Source organism: Sebastes umbrosus, chromosome 1 (genome assembly GCF_015220745.1).
Source record: "Sebastes umbrosus isolate fSebUmb1 chromosome 1, fSebUmb1.pri, whole genome shotgun sequence".
NCBI lineage: Eukaryota > Metazoa > Chordata > Actinopteri > Perciformes > Sebastidae > Sebastes > Sebastes umbrosus.
Window position 1 is genome coordinate 772139 of NC_051269.1, and position 20714 is coordinate 792852.

The 20714-nt window shown below is 39.1% G+C and overlaps 1 protein-coding gene across 1 annotated transcript; it reads right to left on the reverse strand.

Moving 5' to 3' along the window:
- Positions 1-9826: 9826 nt before the first annotated feature.
- Positions 9827-20510, reverse strand: tmem74b (transmembrane protein 74B). The gene is made up of 4 exons (XM_037786469.1): positions 20427-20510; positions 16215-16279; positions 15658-15921; positions 9827-13986 (listed from the first exon to the last, which is right to left on the reverse strand). Exons 3-4 carry the CDS (start codon positions 15862-15864, stop codon positions 13336-13338), a joined length of 858 nt encoding a protein of 285 aa, XP_037642397.1. The 5' UTR covers positions 15865-15921; positions 16215-16279; positions 20427-20510; the 3' UTR covers positions 9827-13335.
- Between the last annotated feature and the right edge of the window lie 204 nt (positions 20511-20714).

Consider the following 20714-nt stretch of genomic DNA (forward strand, 5'->3'; position numbering starts at 1 on the left):
AAATGATAGTATAGTAGGACAAAAAACGTAAAAAAAAAAGTCATAGTCACATGATGTGTTGCATGATGACAAAATGGGAATAGTAGTCTTAAACCACAGTTCTTAAAACCCGACTTCACACAGTTTCAGTACGTTCACAGAGCAGCTCGATGCGCTGTAATATCATAGAAACATTAACCCCACTTTAATATTTAGGTCTGGCTTCTGGCTCTGTTCATATTTGAACTGATTTAGTTTTATGAGACGTATGTCGAAAAGTTTCATGAAAAAATGTCATAGTATAGTATCTTGGAAAAAAAGTCATAGTATAGCATGTTGAAAAAAGTAAAAAAAAAAAAAAATTATAGTATGTTAAAAAAAGTCAAAGTATAGCATATCAAAAAAAAGTAATAAAAATTCATAGTGTAGTATATCGAAAAAAAAGTCATATAGCATGTCAAAAAAAGTCAAAAGAAGTCATAGTATAGCATGTCAAAAAAGTCATAGGATAGTATGTCGAAAAAAGTATTAAAAAAAGTCATAGTATAGTACATTGTAAAAGTAAAAGAAAAGTCATAGTATAGCATGTCAAAAAAAGTTAAAAAAAATAAAGTCAGTATAGTATGTCAAAAAAAGTTTAAAAACGTCATAGTAAACTGATAGTATAGTATGTCGAAAAAAGTTTTTAAATAAATCATAGTATGTTAAAAAAAAAGTCATAGCGTAGTATGTTTAAAAAAAAAAAAAAAAGTCATAGTATAGTTTGTCGAAAAAAAGTAAAAAAAGTCATAGTACAGTATGTCGAAAAAAGTAAAAAAAAGTCATAGTATAGTACATTGTAAAAGTAAAAGAAAAGTCATAGTATAGCATGTCAAAAAAAGTAAAAAAAAATAAAGTCAGTATAGTATGTCAAAAAAAGTTTAAAAACGTCATAGTAAACTGATAGTATAGTATGTCGAAAAAAGTTTTTAAATAAAACATAGTATGTTAAAAAAAAGTCATAGCATAGTATGTTTAAAAAAAAAAAAAAAGTCATAGTATAGTTTGTCGAAAAAAGTAAAAAAAGTCATAGTACAGTATGTCGAAAAAAGTAAAAAAAGTCATAGTACAGTATGTCGGAAAAAGTAAAAAAAAAAGTCATAGTACAGTATGTCGGAAAAAGTCAAAAGTCATAGTATTGCATGTAAAAAAAAGTCAAAAGTAATAAAAAAGTCATAGTATAGTATGTCGAAAAAAAAGTCATAGTATGTTGAAAAAAAAGTCATAGTATAGTATGTTGAAAAAAAAAGTCATAGTATAGTATGTTGAAAAAAAAGTCATAGTATAGTATTTCGAAAAAAAGTCATAGTATATTATGTCGAAAAAAAGCCATATTATAGCATGTCAAAAAAAGAGTCATAGTATGGTATGTCGAAAAAAAGTCATAGTATAGCATGTCAAAAAAAGTCAAAACAGGTCAGGTACTACGAACAGGTACTGTCCCCGACCTCCATGCAAACCTGAAGATGCTTGTCAGCCATGACAGTCCAACAATGTCCAGAGCCTTCAGCATCTCGGGGTGATTCTCATCCACCCCTGGCGTCTTGCCGCCGAGGAGATTTTTGACTACCTCAGCGAGGATATGGACAAGCTTTCCCTAGAGACTTCAAACTCTGCCTCCTCTACGGTTGACGTGTTGGTCGGGTTCAGGAGTTCCTCAAAGTGCTCCTTCCACCGCTTGACGATTTCCCCAGTCCGGGTCTGCAGTTCTCCTCCTCTGCTGAACACCGCCTGAGTCAGGCCCTGCTTTTCCTTTCTGAGCCATCTAACGGTTTTCCAGAACTTCTTTTAGGCCAACCAAAAGTCCTTCTCCACGGTCTCCCAGAACTACTCCCACACCCTGGTTTTTGCTTTAGCGACCGCCGCAGCTGCAGCCCTTCTGTCCAATCGGTACCTGTCAGCTGTTTCCAGGGACCCCCGGGCCAGCCAAGCCTGAAAGGCCTCCTTCACCTCTGGTGTCCACCAATGGGTTCTTAGGTTTCCGCCACGACAGGCACCGATGACCTTCTGGCCACAACTCCCAGCAGCCGCTTCCGCAATGAAGGCTCTGAACATGGTCCACTCAGATTCCATGTCACCAGCCTCCCCCGGGATGTGCGGAAAATCCTCCCGGAGGTGGAAATTGAAGACCTCGCGGACAGGGGCCTCAGCCAGACGTTCCCAGTTCACCCTCACTGCATGTTTGGGTTTTACCAGGTCTGTCCGGCAGCTTCCCTCGCCATCTGATCCAACTCACCACCAGGTGGTGATCAGTTGACAGCTCTGCTCCTCTCTTCACCCGAGTGTCCAAGACATACTGTACGTCCGCAGATCTGATGATAATACGACCACAAAGTTGATGATTGATCGTTGACTTAGGGTGTTCTGGTAACAAGTACACTTATGAGCGGACCTATGCTCGAACATGTTTGTTATGGCCAATCCATGAAAAGCACAGAAGTCCAACAACAATACACCGCTCAGGTTCAGATCAGGCAGGCCGTTCTTCCCAATCAACCCCCTCCAGGTTTCTCCATCGTCGCCCATGTGAGCGTTGAAGTACCCCAGCAGAACTATAGAGTCCCCAGTCAGCGCCTTTTCCAGGACACCAGCCAGAGACTCCAAGAAGGTCGGGTACTCCGAGCTGTTGTTTGTTGCATAATAACAAGCGACAGTCAGAGACTTCCTCTCAGCAACTCACAGCTGCAGAGTGGCAACCCTCTCATTCTCCGGGGAGAACTCCTACACAGTGGTGCTCAACCGGGGGCTCGTGAGTATCCCCACATCCGCCCGGCGCCTCTCACCCTGGTCTTCTCCGGAAAAGGTGAGAATCCAGCCCTTATCTAGGAGTTTGGTTCCAGAACCAGAGCTATGCGTGGAGGTGAGCCCAACTATATAAAAATGGCTACAACCTCCTAAAGACAGAAAAGCGACTGGGTCCGATTTTTAAGAGGTTAATTAAAAAGTGATACAGAGTTTTGGAGAATCTATACACTATCGCAAAACATAATATCATGATACTCATGTGTATCGATATTTTCTTACATCGGCGATGGCGGACAACATCGGCGATAGACAACATCGGAGGTGACGGACAACATCGGTGATGATGCTACTGAACCTGCTGACTGACCACAGCTGCACATCAACATGTTTTAAACTCAATATCAGGTTCATCTGAAGGTTAAGAGACAAACACGCAGTCAGACACGTCGGCACGCTGCATTTAAAAACAACAAAACAGAAAGTTTATTGGCCACGTTAACAAAATCATACTTAAAAATGTGCATCATCGTTCCGTACAGAATACAGCTCCTCAGTATGTACAGGAACAAGGCAACTTTACACCTTTACAGCTTCACACACTAACAACATGCAGATTCACCGGCCTCCACACAAGCAGCGCTTCTTAAACTGAGTGGAGATGGGCCCGTTTCTCCAAATCATGACATATATCTATCTATATATCTATCTATATATCTATCTATATATCTATCTATGTATATGTATATATATATATACATATATATATATGTATATATATATACATATGTATATACATATATATGTATATACATACGTATACATATATGTATATATATATATATACATATATGTATATATATATATGTATATATATGTATATATATGTATACGTATATATATACATATATATATACATATATATACATATATGTATATGTATATATGTATATATATATACGTGTATATATGTATATATGTATATACGTATATATATATGTATACGTATATATGTATATATATACGTATACATATATATATATATGTGTGTGTGTATTCAATGGATCGATATATAGATATATTCTTTTTCTCTTTCTTCAGTTATAGAACATTTAAAACTCTACATTCATCTTTATTTGATTTCAAACTGGATGGTTTTTTTAAAGAGGAATTAAGTTTATCTCGGCTCTTGAGTGGGATTTTAAAGATTTGTATAATATTAATGAATAATCGTCACAAATAAACACTTGTCAGATTAAGATATGGTATGATTTTAACAACATACTGCAGTTATACACTGTACACAAGTAACTGTGCTCTTCACAAAATACACCATCGAGCAAACCAGAATGTCATTGTTCTGTTATCAGGAGGGAAAACGTAAATTAAAACAGACGTTCATGTTTCTATTTGTTGTAATAACAACAAATATTTGGATTCTTTGTGGTGTGTGTATAAAGTCATCCTTAAAACATAGCTTAGATTAAAAAAAGTTCCTATTTTAATTATCATTTGATAATAATTGTGTAAGAGAACGGTTTAATGTGATGTAGAACGTCCTGTAAAGTTTTTTGCATCCAGTTTTGGCCGGTGATCTGAATCAAGCAATATTTAAGACTCACTATTTCACCAACTTTCACCAAAAAAATGCTCCAATTCTTGTGTAAGAAAATGTAAATGATTTTTTTCTTCAGCATTTTAGAACACAACATGAAAAAAAGGGAAGTAAAACCTTTAAAGTAACTAATAAAACGATATAAATTGTGAAACTACTGAGCTAACTTATAAAACAACCCTTGTCTGCTTTATAACAGTTTAGAGACCCAATGATGGTTTTCGCTCAGATTAAATGAATATGTCACTTTTCTCAAGTAAGATCAAATACCTCCTGAAACTGAGTGAAATCAGTTTCCTTATAACAACTCTATAAACATCATCCACCAGCTGACGGTAAAAGTAAATTAGAACAGTGATATATCCCTTTAAAGTCCATTATGTTCTGTGCTAAATGTTACTTTCATTGTCAGATATTGATTGTAAAAACATCGTTGATTCACAAACAGACACAAATTTCTCTCTCAGGCCACGTAATATCTTTTTTTTCATACATTTCATAAACTTTAATATGCATCATTTCATTCTGGTTTCTTAAAGCAATATTTCACCTAGATAGAATACTTTCTTTCTTTTTAAACATTTAAATTCATTAAACAGCCAGCTGCTAAAACAAGCCGCCTTTCTTTCTGTTCCAGCTTTTATTTTGAAGGATAAAACTGTTCTGCTTTAACCCCCCCTGAAAATGATTCCACCTGAGTGAAATATCGCTTTATCTCGTTAAATACATATCTATTAACTCGTTTAAGGAATGTTTATACAATAGTGTTTCCAAGGCGACAAATCATGTGAAGGACAGATATTGTGATATTGCGTGACACTGCTGCCGTGGCGCCGCCTCCTCCTGCGATACAGCATTAATTTGTACATTCATTGAGTCTCTGAGTAAAATGCTACTGCTGTGTGTGTTACATGTGTTCATATTGCATCTGTACATAAAGGGAAGCATCCGGCCTGTGAGCAGGTGTAAGGACCTTTCTGTCTGGGTGGTTGCAGTTTGTTTAAGCGGAACAAAGCTGGCTCAGGTGTAAACTGTTATTTGGTTCTATTTTCAGCTGCGTATTTGAGGTTGTATTTGTCACCAGGAGGTGCTGGCAACCTTCTCTGGTTGTTTTGGGCCGCGGCAGGATGCGTAGTGATTAATGAGACTGAGCTCGGGGGGTCAAAACTCTGCACTCGGCTGCTGAAGTGTCCTTGAGTAAATCACTTGATCGCAAACGCTGACGCTGTAACTGACCTTTGACCTCTCGACCCCTCAGTGTGGAGAAGTGGGCAACGGGGAGGGGGAATGTTTTTGTTCAGGAGAGGACACTACAAGAGGTCAGAAAAAAAGAAACATAGGTTGTCTTGTGAGTTAGAGCTCTGGTATATTTGCTTTTATCTTAACTATTTATTGCTTTAGAGGTTTTCAATCTGTGATGATTTGCACCAAAACGCAGAGCCATAACTTAGTCAAATCTTAACACACAAACATGATACACATATTGTTAGATTCGGTATGACTTATACTTTCTGAGGACACCATTATCTCCCATGTCCACTGCAAATACACGTCAACAAATCCACTTACAAATCATAGAAAAACGACGCTGCAGAACTTGCTTAAGAATCATCACGTTTTTAAGGTTTCTTCAGTATCACAGTAATCCAGTGATAGTTGTCTGTACATCCATGGGTACACTGCAAACAGGAGCTGCTAATGGCTAATTCGGCATACTTTTAATGGTGACAATTTGCCAAAATGTTCAAAAATATAAGCTAAACAAAGTTGTAGGCCAGAGCTAATTCACTGAATCCATGACAACGTTATACTTCCTGTTTTTATCCCACAAAGCACCATGTAGTTCCAAAACTTAGTGCATGATTATTTCCAAAATAGAAGTAGGACAAAGAATAATAACAAGAGTAACACACTTTTTTTTACATTACTTATCCTGGAACAGCTGACACTCTCCTCTATCTCTATCCAATCAGATACAGATACAGATATAGAATCAACTAGTATATCCCCTAATGTGGCAACTAAATAATAATTTTAAAAAAATCATGCGCAACGTTTTATTTGTCTTTGTCTTCATGTTTTCCTGTAGCGAGTTCTGGCTACTCAGCTAAATTGTGCCCTTGGTCTGGTGTGAAATGAAGCTTTGGTTCTTGGAAAACGTCCACCTATCAATGATTTGTACTAAAAAATGTGTCATTTATTCTCACAGAGGACTTGTGTGTGTCCCCTCAGGGTTGTATATTTCCCTCACAATCAAGAGTTTATATCATTGTCTCCTCTGTCGTGTCCTCTAAAGGACTTTCCATGACATCCGAGAACTGCTCCACCAACAGTCCTTGATATAAATAGACTATTTCTATGGTAACAGAGTCGCCGAGCTGCCGACAGAATAAAGATTGATTTTCTCCGTCTTTGGTCAAGGTGCTTGTGTTCGTCTTGACATCCAGATGCGAACAGAAACGTAGTTTAATTTCTTTTCAGACGCTCCAGACTCACTCGTCCTTCCTCTGTTTTAAATATACATTCATGTATTTAATCATGTGTTCATTGTTGTTGATATCATATGGTTAGTATAGATGTAATGCTGAATTCTCATCAATAAAAGTTTAGTTTAAAGGGTCAGTTCACGTCCTGCAAAATCAGCACATAATATCACTGATGAGAGCGAATCCTTCCAGTCGTGTTAAAATATCGGGATGGAACTGTTGGTTAATAATGTGATCAGATGATAAACACTAATAAAACCATGTTCATCACATTGACTAATGGCCTGTTCAGATTACACGATATCAGCCCGATTAGAGCCCGACACAGTCGCCTCACGACGTCCCGACAGAAAGTATAGCATGTTTGATTTTTTTTTCTTCCCACGACGTCACGGCCGTGAATTTGACCGGCTGAGCTCAGACGCACACACCTGTAAACAGAAGGCTAATTATTATGCAGAACAATGTCATTGGACCTTCAACTGCTGCCGGACCTCGCAGTAGGATATTCAATCTAAGTTGTGTCGGAGATAAAAAAAACACCACCGCCGTTGCGTCTTTGCGTCATGGAGCATCCCGTTGCGTGCCCGCTTTCGCTTCTCCCTGTGAATTATATTTTTATTGTTTTCCCCCTGGAGCCTCGTGGGCCCCTTTACATGGTCGGGCCCAGGGGGCTTGAGCCCCGGTAAGCCCGTATATTAAGACGGAGGTGCCGGGAGAGTGTGTATTGTCAGAACAGGGGACCGACGTGTAGTCTGTCATGTGTCACGTAATGGACACATAAAGTTGAAAGTTAGTGAATAAGCACCAGAAGACTGTTAGTTATGTTCAGTGTATAGAAAATGAATATTTCAAGTGTTTTTGTGGTAGCACAGCTACCGTACGCACCACTGTCATCATCATCAGTTTATCGGCCACGAGCAGTTAAAAATAAATCACTCACACAACAATAGTTGATAACATAACCTACTCAAGGCGTTGTGTTTGGAACACACCTGAAGGCGGTCGTCCTCTCCGTCGTCTGGAAACAGACCGATGTATAAAATCGCTGTACTTCCCCTTTAAGAGTTTTTCCTCTTCCTGTTTCCTCCTGACCTCATTCAATCCGTCATCAGTGTCATTAAACCCTAAAGCCCTTCCAGACCTCTTTTCTTCCAGCTACAACAACCATCATCCTTCCATCCTGTCGTGTTCCAGCCGCTGTGTTGTTTCCTCCACTAATGACGACCTGCAGGTTAAAGCTAATCGCTCCACAAGAATCAGCATTAAAGGGATTTTTCCTGCTCGTTAAAACCTTGAACTGAGTCATGTCTTATTCATACTGTGAAACCTGAATGTGTCATTGAGTTGTGTGAGCTTCATGCAGAGTCACTCCCTGTTGTCCTCCCACAAGCTGAGAATCCATCAAGAATCTCCTCACGTCATCCAGCGTCTCTGCTGCATCCTATCAGCTCTCCCTCATCTTTTATCTCCTTCACTCTCTCTGCATCCGTTAACTTCTCACTTCAAACAAGTCTCTCAATCTCACTGAAACCACAGAAACAGTTTCACCTTTGTACTCTTTACTTCTGCTCGTATACTGGTGATACAAGATGAACTCAAACACGTCCACTTTTTTGCTGCTTGATACAAAAGGAAAACTCACACAGTTCTTATTATCAGGACTAATCTACCAGAGAGTTCTTGTTGATCAGGTGAGTTTTCACTTCATTCGATTCTTCATATACTGTATAGAGGTACATACATGAATGTGACCTCTGCATTCAACCCATCCTATCGTTAGGAGCAGTGAGCTCCTGGGAAGCAACTTAGAGTTCAGTGTCTCGCTCAAGGACACTTGGACATGCAGACAGGGAAGCCGGGGATCGAACCGCCAACCTTGCGGTTAATGGACGAGCCGCTCTACCAACTGAGCTACACAACAACACTACTTCTCGAGGTTTAATAAAACATGAAACAACCTCAAAGTACATGTCTGGACCGTGTACAGTCAGTCTGTGAATTTGTGGCTAAATTGTTCCACAAATAATCAGTGGTCATGTCTGTAATGTTAAATCCAGCAGTACATGTCCACCAGGAAGTGGACTTTCTCACTTGTTATACTCATTATTATACCACGCAACTTTCAATGACGTTATTATTCAATGTAACTTCCATTCACGGTTGCTCGATATACTACCTCACCCCGCTCTGTGCTCTTTGCCGTCTGCGGACTTTATACTTCGAAGACAAATATAATCTGTGACAAAATACCTTCAAATTTCCTTCCAAACGGAGTTGAGGATGCCGGTTAGTCGGATGGGAATGTCATTTCTAGGAGACCAGCTCACTTGCACAAAAAGGCTTATAAATGCCACGATAATGTATAAGGCGTTTAGCGTGCAATAAGTACGAATTTCTTGATTTCCGCGTGTCTTTTGTACGCCATGTATCCTGAACTGACTGTGAGGTAAACACATCCACGTATAATTGCTGCGGTAAGAGTTAGTGGCGTAGAATAAGAAGAGAGAAAGACCACTGATGGTGGGAGGGTCCAACAAACACAGGTCTTTAACCAGGAGACCGCTGGTGATCCCTGTTTGGTTTTGTAAGTACGACGTTTGTGACGTGTTTTTTGTTGACGTTTGTTTTCCGTAGTTGTTTCCGTACAAGTTCTACTTAGTTTACGTACTTATTTGAAGCCCAACCATGATGTTTTCCCTTACCCTAACTCAGTGGTTTTCTTGCCTGGACCTAACTGCAGACGTTTGCGTGGCGTACAAATGACACAAAATAACCAAGCCCCCAGGAAGAGCGCCGGCCGTTGATGCCTGTCTTCGTAGTGGCCAAACGGCAGTAATACAGCTTCTGTGTCCGTCACGTGACGCATTGGGCCCAAAGAGACTTTTTCCCATAGACTTGCATTGGGAAAGAGACATCTGTAACTCAGAGGATCATTTATTTTGAGGTGAATCAACTCCCCAGTATGAACACTCTAATAGCCCTTTTTTATATCATTAGGTCTTAAAAGTTGTAAAATGCACTAATATATACGTTATTTATACGTCTTCCTGTGAGACCGGGTTGAGGAGGCAGGACGGCTCTGTTTTTAGATGCAAATTAGCTTAAAGCTATAATCTGATACGGTGCAGCAAATGGTGACATTTAAGTTTTAAACTTTACATTTTAAATAAAATAAAAAAAAGAAACCACCGTTGACTGTCGGTAGGAATCTGGAGGCAAACGGCGTCTTTTAGACATTTGCTGTTTTTCTTTTGTCTCAAACGTTTCCACCAAACGTGCTCTCACAGCATCGAGTCCAAACGTGAAGCTGCGTCTCAAACGCACCCGAAGCAGCCAGAAAGGATCTTTTCTTACTCAAGGACACCTCAGCAGAGACGGACTGCAGCGAGGGAATCAAACCTGTGACTGTCCAGTAACACCAGAGACTACAGAACAGGACTGACCAATATCAATCATTTCATTATATTCTTTAATTTAACCGACAGTCTGCTGCTTCTAACACGTGATCACAAAGTGAATTCATTCTTGGTGAAATTTAATACATTTCTTAATTTCCTGCAGAATTTTAGTGAAGCTTGGTGTGCCTCTTTTTAATAATCAATTATTATATAATTTACAGTTAGCATTTGATCTACTAGAGCTGCAACGATTAGTCAATGAATCCATTAATCAATCGACAGAAAACTGATCGGCAACTATTTTGAAAATCAAGTATTTGTTCTAAAGCAGAAAAGCCAAAAAGTCACTGGTTCCAGTCACTAGAATGAGGATATTTGCTGGTTTTCTTTTTCTTTTGTAGAGTTGGTCAGACAAAACAAGCTTTTTTATTAATTTTGTCAAATGTTCTGATATTTTACGAACCAAACAATTAATCTACAATGAATAAAATCATTAGTTGCAGCCCTAATATTGTCTAACTAATCAATTCTATTTCTTTTATGAGTTGTTTATTTAATTCATGTGAATATTGCTCAGCTGTTGTTCGACGGCTCGGTTTGATTTGTTTTGATCAAACAGAAATAAAGTGGTGATGAGCTTCTTCATACCTGCGTTGTGTTTCTGAGTGGCGCGTCTACTATATGTAGTATTTATTTACAGTATATTTGTACTGCGAAATAAAGATGTGGTACATATTTGAATAAACAGCTTGATTAGTATGTCAGTGTGAATGTATATTAAGTTACACTGGAGATGTCCTCACAGGACATGTTATATATATTAATGTGTGTGTGGCTACATTACCCTTGGCTAATTGGCTCACTATACAGACCTTAATACATTAGCATAATAATATTTGCTTATACATAATTTACAGTGTGTGTGTTTACTGGTTAAGGCGTATCGTATCCTTACATGACTTAAATAACTTCTGTTTACATATAATACAAAGACGCCGCTGTGTCATTAAAGGTTCATTCGTCTACAGTCAGATAGAAAACTCTCCATGTTGGTTCCTTTGAACTGAATCAGCTGTTTGTGTTATTTTGTATAGTGTTTATGGAGTGAGGAAGTCACAGTAGCTGAACTGGGAGGTTTTCTTACGACCGCAGCGACTAGCATGTAGCACGGTGGCTAGTTTTATTGTTGTCACCTTTAAATGTCCCATAAATAGAATCATTCATACGATTAGATTCCCTCTGTGATGCTGATGATCGGTGAACATGAGGCAACAGTTTCTGGCACAGTTACGCAGTGTGGCACGTTGGATATGTGACATTAATAATTTGGAGTTGTGGGTTATTAATATTTCATTGTGACGTTGGATCAACATTCGTTTCTGGCCTCCTGCCACCAGCAGCGTTGATTTTCTCCTCTAGTTTTGTTGCGTCTTGTCCAGCTGTCTGAGAATCGCCTTTGAACACGTGTCCACTCTCAACTGAACTACCAGAGATGATTCGACCTGATAGAAACATTCCTGGGTTTGGTAGTTTTTTTTCCCAATGTGATAAAATCAGAATTGATTTGCAACAAAGACGCAGTGATTAAATCTATTTTATCTCCTGTGTCTCCAACTTCATGGACGAGAATGATTACTGCCTAACAAATCAGGTGAGAAGCTGAAGTAATGTTACATTACATTACATTAAAGCTGATCAATCCGTTGAAAAAACAAACAGCCGAATGTTTTTAAAAAAGTCAAATATTAAAACTGCATTAAGCATTGTATTTTTACCAAAAGGAGGGGCTGGATTTAATAACTTTTAAGCAATCTTTTGCAAGAAATGCAGCTATGTTTTTGGTTTGTGTTGTTAATTGATTTCCAATAGTAGATATATACATACATTTGCATAAAGCAGCATATTTGCCCACCCCCATGTTGATAAGAGGATTAAATACAAATCTCCCTTTAAGGTACATTTTGAACAGATTGGCTCTTTTCATTGAAAAAAGCTGCTAACATGTAGCGTACCAAATGGCTTCTCATGCTAATGTGTTGCTAACTGTTAACAGGAGCCGCCAGTTGAAAAAGCTGAACCATCATGAACTCTGAATGCAGCCACTCGCTGTCTGAAAGCACCTTCACGGCTACTAAAATATTGAGATTAATATTTCATTAATTACAATAAGAATCGGCTACATTTTGAGAAAAACAAAACATAATATTTAGAGATTAAAGTCATAATATTATGACAATAATGCGTAATATTAGGGGGTGGAAGGAGTCAGGATATAACCAAAAGAACCAAAACAGTGAGCTGCTAAAAGCTGCTAAAAGCTGCAGAGTTTCATGTTGATACTGAGCGGTTCTTTTACATTAAACAGTCATTTTAATCAATCAAATATATTATTGCTTAATGCAGGTTTAAATTTGTCTTTTATTTAGTTTCATACAGGAGAGTGACACAGTTTGATGATTATTTGATCTTCTTTACTGTTATCGAGAGTATAAATATCTCACTAGAGAGTCTAAAATGTTGCCAGCATCACACTTTCCATCAGGCTTCATTTAATAACACAAATACTGTAACGTCTAATAGACTTCCAGTGACGAGTCAGTGACAGAGATGTTAATGTGATTAATGGGGTTTAAATGTTGAACTTCTGTACTGGACTTGGTAAAGAAAGTGGCGACGAGCCTCCGGGGCCGTGGGACACAATGTGCTTTTTATCGTTAAACTCTGATTAATATATTCTGATTTATATTGAACTGTAATCTTCAACCATTCACCTCCAGATGTGCTCGTATCAACATCAGCTTACCTCTCTTCTTCTACCGGGTCGAGCCCTCTTTGATTAGTTATACATCCGTTATGATTGGTCAGAATAAATATCCCAGAAACGCCAGGTCAGAGCCGGGTCAAAGCCGGGTCAAAGCCGGGTCAAAGCTGGTCAAACCTGGGTCAGAGCCGGGTTGCTCCGGCAGAGAGCCTTGTGCTCCACATGTGCTTCTCCTCTCAGCACAAATAGGGGGGCCTGCACCATTTTGCATCCCCATTTTGCAGCTCACTCAGAGGAAGGCTGGAGTGGAAGTTAGTTGACTCCATGTGAGGAAGAGGAGGACGAAGCAGCAGCAGCAGGAGGAGGAGGAGGATTCCTGCTCGGTCCTGGTTCTGATTTGGAGTCCCGGCTCGGACCCGGCTGTATGTTACTCCTCGTCGTCTCTGCATGTTCCACCAAGAACTCCTCGCCTCCGTCCCCGGCCTCGCCGCCTCCTCCTCCCGCCTCTCCGGTGGCCAGCTGCTTCATCCTCAGGTTGATGGAGCCGTAAGTCCTCTTGGGTCGGACAAACGCCGCCCTGCGTCGGTACATCTCGCCCCGGCAGATGGACACCATGAGCAGCACGGACAGGAACATCCCCCCCAGCGTCAGCAAGCCCAGGCCCGCGATGATGCACTTGTCCAAGTGGGAGCCCAGCTGGGCGTAGTACATCTCCAGCTTCTCCATCTGGCGGGCCGACACGGAGTCCGGGTCCACTTTGGCCTCCCGGGGGATGGTGTAGGCGATGACCACCAGGACGATCCCGCTCACCAGGAACACCAGGGCAAAGATGAAGCCGTAGTCGGCGGAGTGGTCGTCGGCGGGGTTGAACTCGGTGAAGTCCTGGCCATCCTCCTGACCGCCGCCTCCTTCCTCCTCATCGTAGGACTGCGGAGAGAGCTCCTGATGCTGTTGCTGCTCCGCCTGAAAGAGAGAGAGAACACAACGTAAAGAAAGCAGAGATAACAAAAGAAAGAAAGAAAGAAAGAAGAGGAAGCTGAAGTCTTTTGATTGAACTGTGAACTGAAGGATGAAACACCACCAACTAGAGACTGAACCAGGTTCACATAACAAAGGAGGACTTGTGTTAAACTCTACCAACATGTTTAACCAATGTGAGACGGCTTGTTGTAATAAAACGGTGGTATTAGAACAGAGTACCACCAAAAATGTCAGTTATGTTCTTTGCTCTGCTGCAAATGATCTCTGTTTTTGTATCTTCGCCTTTCTTTCTTTCTATTTATTTATTTATGTTTTTTGTAAGGTCCTATGTCTTTCTGCTGTGCTGAAAATGAGAAAAACAAATAACAACTTCAGAAAAAGAAAAGACAATAAAGCTGAAGTCTTTTAGTGTCAACATTTGAGTCACATTTTAAAGAAAGTAAGTCATTAAACATCTCATCAGGTCATCTCCACACATATAAAAACATGCAAATCAATTTCTTTAAAAAAAAAAGATTTCTTTGCCACGATGCAAATGTGTTACTTGCTGACATCACCATGTTACAGAAGAAAAGGCGGGACTTAAGTCAAGGCGTTTCAGACGGTTCAGGAGCATTATTTCTGTTCCTGTGGGGGAGACTGTGGACTTTAGGCTTTGGAACTTTACAGACCTTTTACATGAACAAAAGTAGAATAGGTAATCTTTAAGGTTAGACATTGACCTCCAACGGTTAAGGTTAGGATAGGTCGTTGGGCAGCGAGTCTCGCCAGAATTTTTGCACGTTTTCACAACTTGTGGGTTACCATCTAGACACGACCAAGCCTTACGTTTAAGCTGATAATCCTGTGAGCCGGTTTCAGTCTTTTTTGTGGTCACAGTATTTAACAGAAACAATGGTTGAATTCTCAACTTGAATTCAATAAAAACATGTTTTCAAATTTTTCCTGTGTCGCGTCATAACTACTTGATCAATTTATATTTATACCGGCTCATTTTGCGGTTGCTACTTAGCTGCTAACATTAGCTCCTTCACTAAACAACGCCCTAAAATAACTTCAACGAACCCAAACCACAACCAGGATCATTTCCTGAACCTCACCAAACTGGGACCGTTTCGAGGGCGTCATGTCGTGGGCGTGTCCTGTACCGTGCCCCGCAGACAAAGAACGTATATCGCTAAGAAATGAAAGTCAATAGTTTGTTCCATTGCAACATCACGCCCAGCATGCAGAGCTACGCTTCCGCCATTTTGGACTGAAAGTGACTACGCCAGTAAAACGTCCACCTACAAAGAGCCGTACAAAAGTAAAACTAAATTTTTTCTAATCTAGTGTTATATTCTACTGAAATCTCCTGTGTATAACAATAAAATACTGTAAATATAATAAGCATTTTCAGTCCAAAATGGCGGTAGCAGCTGTTGTAAAAAAAACACCGGTGTTTGGTCCCTGTGCTTCTAGACTCTTTGCCGTAGATAGACCCACCTGCTTTAGTCCGGCCCTGTTCTTCTTCTTCGCTGGAACTTTACGTTTGTGTACGTTAAATTTAAACCTTGGTTCTCCTCCAGGCAGACATTTTATCACTCAGGACAGACTGAAGACATCTGAGATCACATAAATACAACTACCTGCTGTTAGGAGACTAAAACTGACCTTGGCGTTGCCTGAAGTTGAGGGTGGACAACCGGCCGGCACAGTCGCCCCCTGCTGGCGTTGCTCATGCTCCTCGTCCTGCTGGTAGGAGGCGTTCTCAAAGCCCCGGGCGGCGCAGCACACTGAGGCCGGCGTCGGAGACACGCCTCGCCGGCCTCCTCCGCCCCGCAGCTCCCGGAGCTCTACGGCGTTGAAAGAGGACTCCATCGAAATGTGATGGACGTGCTCATGTCTCCAGCATCCCTCCGCTCTGCATCATCCTCACTGAAGAAAGACAAAATAAGTACTGAAGAGAGAATGTATAACAGGCCTACAGTTAAAACTAATACAGCTTTATGTTTATGTGGTCAACATAGTGATCAATAATCACGTGATGTCATATTTATGGCATCACTCTTTAAACCTGCAGTAAGCAGAAAGCTTTGGGAAATATTGGGATAAAAAAATTCAATAATAACCTTTCAGCATATTGTAATTATTATTATATATGTATATATGTATATATATATATGTATTTGTAATTATTCCACACACACGTAGATTCATGTGCATCTCACCTTGGTAGTTATTTATTTCCATTTCTTCTCTCATCACCATTAATGCTGTCACTTCCTGTTGAGCCCTAAATAGAGAGTTCAAATCAGATCCTACATGTTAAAAACATTTGTAACACGCCCGCCCGCCCGCCCGCCCGCGCACACACACACACACACACACACACACACACGAGGATGTGGAAATAGGAAGGTGCATGAGAACACAACCGTTACATCTCGTCTGCAACACTTTAAAACCTGATTGTGTTTTAAATATTCTTTGTGCTGAATGAGGTGTCAGCTGGTGGATTAATGGACAGGCTGGTCTACAGGCTGCAGCTGAGGGACCCCGTGTTTACTAAGGGCCACAGACTGGCCAGATTATTTCAATTATTTAAATGTACTTCAGAGAAAACAACAACTTTACCCCCACTGGCCCATAAGAAACATTAAAACATTAAGCAGCTGATCGCATGAATCTGAGAATATGATGTGACCCGGTTCATCAGGTCGATTTGGTTTTCAAATAATACGTCACTACTGGACAGAATAGAGGTAAAATGAAAATATGATTAATCCACCATTGAATGTCAGTGTGTTCATCATGTCACACCTCTGATGGGCGGGTACCTCGTTCACACACAGTTCAGACGCCTCTCTGTGCTCACACAGACAGTATGTACAACCACAAGCCTGTTAGTGTCAATATATACAGTATATATATATATATATACTGGAAAAACAAAGTTCGGAAACTTGTGTTTGGTCAATTATTTCTCTGTTGTTACAATGCTAATTGGCATTGTATTTTACATGGTTGGAAAGCCTGTTTATTTACCTTCGCAATGATGTCCAACTTGTAAGGATCATGTATTTGTGGGATGAGCAGCACAGCTGATTATGTGGGGAGCGCCCAAGAACAATTTGCCAAAATGTTCTGCCAATGGTAAACAGTGTATTCTCATGAGGCTACCAGGAAGCCTGCAATGACTGCCCTTCACCGTCAGGCCCATTTGCGCTGGTGTCGACAACACAGACAATGGAACCTAAACATGTGGGGGAATGTCATGTTCAGTGATGAGTCCAGGTTCTGTCTGCCAAAGTTGGATGGCAGGGTCAAAGTATGGAGACGATGTGGAGAACGCTATGCTGATTGTTGCACCGATGGAGTAACAGCTTTTAGTGGGGGCAGTGTCATGGTGTGGGGCGGCATCTCCCTCACTGGCAAAACAAGGCTTGTCATCATTGAAGGCCATCTCAATGCAGGGAGATATCGGGATGAGATTCTGCAGCCAATGGCGATCCCATATCTCCACAATGTGGGACCTAACTTCATCCTCCAAGATGACAACGCTCGCCCCCACAGAGCCAGGGTTATCACAGACTACCTCCACAATGTGGGAGTAGAGAGAATGGAACGGCCTGCCAAGAGTCCACACCTCAACCCAATTCAATACTTGTACGATCAGCATGGGCATGCTGTACGTGTTAGAGTGACCAACACAATCTCGTTGGCTGTTCTGCAACGAATCCTGGTTGAGGAATGGAACGCCATCCCACAGCAACGTGTGACCAGGTTGGTGACCAGCATGAGAAGGAGGTGCCAGGCTGTTGTGGCTGCGTATGGATCTTTCACCGCTACTGAGCCTCCTGACGGTGTATTAAATGAATAAAGTGTAAAATAGCCAATATGTCTTGTTTGTTCCTTGTTACTGATAGAGAGTTCAATCATCCAATCCACCAAACAACTCAAAACAAGAGTCAGTACCAACAGGAGAATACACTGTTTACCATTGACAGAGCATTTTGGCAAATTATTCTTGGGGGCTACCCACATAATCAGCTGTGCTGCTCATCCCACAAATGCATGATCCTTACAAGTTGGACAGGCTTTCCAACCATGTAAAATACAATGACCATTAGCATTGTAACAACAGAGAAATAATCCATCAAACACAAGTTTCCAAACTTTGTTTTTCCAGTATATATATATTATATAGTAGTGGTCATTATATAGTAGTATATTATATAGTATTATATTATATTATATATGTTATATAGTCGTATAGTAGTATATTATATATATTATATTGTAGTGGTCATTATATAGATGTTTAGTAGTGGTCATTATATAGTAGTATATTATATAGTAGTATATTATATATAATATATAGTAGTATAGTATGTATATTATATAGTAGTATAGTATATAGTAGAATAGTAGTTCTCATTATATAGTAGTATAGTAGTATATTATATATATTATATAGTAGTGGTCATATAGTAGTATATTATATATAATATATAGTAGTGTAGTATATATATTATATAGTAGTATAGTAGTTGTCATTATATAGTAGTATATTTTATATATATATATATATATATTATATGGTAGTATAGTAGTGGTCATTATATAGTAGTATATTATATATATATATATATATATTATATAGTAGTATCGTAGTGGTCATTATATAGTAGTATATTATACAGTATATATTATATAGAAGTATATTATATATATTATATAGTAGTATAGTAGTGGTCATTATATAGGAGTATATTATATATATATATATTATATATTATTATAGCAGTGGTCATTATATAGTAGTATATTATACAGTATATATTATATAGAAGTATATTATATAATATATAGTAGTATAGTTTAGTAGTGGTCATTATATAGTAGTATATTATAAATATTATATAGTAGTAAAGTAGTGGTCATTATATAGTAGTATATTATATATATATTATATAGTAGTATAGTAGTGTTCATTATATAGTTGTATATTATATTATATATATTATATAGTAGTATAGTAGTGGTCATTATATAGCTGTATATTATACAGTATATATTATACAGTAGTATATTATATATATATATATATATATATATATATATTATATAGTAGTATATTATATATATTATATAGTAGTATATTATATATATATATAGTAGTTTATTATATATTATATAGTAGTATATTATATATATTATATAGTAGTATATTTTATATATATATATATATATATATATATAGTAGTTTATTATATATTATATAGTAGTGGTCATTATATAGTAATGTATTATATAGTAGTATATTATATATATTATATAGTAGTGGTCATTATATAGTAGTATAGTAGTGGTCATTATATAGTAATGTATTATAAAATAGTATATTATATACATTATATAGTAGTATAGTAGTATATTATATATATTATAAAATAATTGTCATTATATAGTAGTATAGTAGTATATTATATATATTATATAATAGTTGTCATTATATAGTAGTATAGTAGTATATTATATATATTATATAATAGTTGTCATTATATAGTAGTATAGCAGTATATTATATATATTATATAATAGTTGTCATTATATAGTAGTATAGTAGTATATTATAACCAATATATAGTAGTGGTCATTACATAGTAGTATATTATATAGTAGTATATTGTATACATTATATAGTAGTATATTATATATATTATATAGTAGTGTTCATTATATAGTAGTAGAGTAGTATATATTACTGTATATGGTAGTGGTCATTATATAGTAGTATATTATATATATTATTATTATTATAGTAGTACTATATCCTGCTGTCAGATTCAGCTTCATCATATTAATCCCCCCTCAGCTGATAAACACCGGTATTTGGTTGTTTGTGCAGCCGGCTGATGACCGAGGAGCTCCGGGCTGAACGAGCCACTGACACAGTTACAGGTCACCGGAACATCCCGTTGACAGCACCAGCACCTCCACCACCTCCATCACTGTGACCTTGTGATGCGCCAAACAGCCAGAGACCTGGACCACTGCCGTCTGTGCGTGTGTGTGCGTGTGTGTGCGTGAGAGAGATAATATCAACCGGGTCTGATAAGCACAGACTGACTCGCTCTTCATGATCCCGATGTGACAGCAGATAACCGGACAGAGAGAGGAGGGGGGGCCGGACTCAGAGCACGATCAGGATCAGGATCTGCTTCTGCTTCTGCTTCTGAACCGAGCATCATATGAGTCTCCGGAGGGAAACACCGGGACGGGTTCAGTATCCAGGCAGCATCCAGCCACCCCCCCCCCTCCCACCACCACCAGCTCAATCAGAACCAACATCCCGGATCAACATCGATCATCGATCACCTGCAGCAGGATCAGGATCACACGGGTCTGGGTAAAGAGGTCTTACCTGGTGGTCTTACCTGGTGGAGCAGGTGGGGATCCAGACGGCTAAGGGGCATCACATCATCACAGCATCTGATCTGATCCGGAGAGATGGATGATGCTGCTGCTGGATCATGTGTGAGGGGGGGGGGGCACACACTGAGCATGCGCAGAAGCAGCCTGCATGGTTCACTGTGAAGAGCTGCTGGAGTCACAGCAGAGAGGTGTGGCGGGAAAATATTAATAAATACATACATTAATAAGATCAATCTTTATTGATCTCTAGCGGGGAGAGTCGCTTGTTACAGCAGCTCAAGGACAGAAAT

Bases quoted from the DNA above. Each gene is read 5' to 3' on its own strand.
- tmem74b (XM_037786469.1), bottom strand. From the start codon at position 15,864: ATGGAGTCCTCTTTCAACGCCGTAGAGCTCCGGGAGCTGCGGGGCGGA. The intron at 13,987-15,657 runs GTCAGTTTTAGT...TCTCTCTTTCAG, and splicing joins CAACTTCAGGCAACGCCAAG to GCGGAGCAGCAACAGCATCA.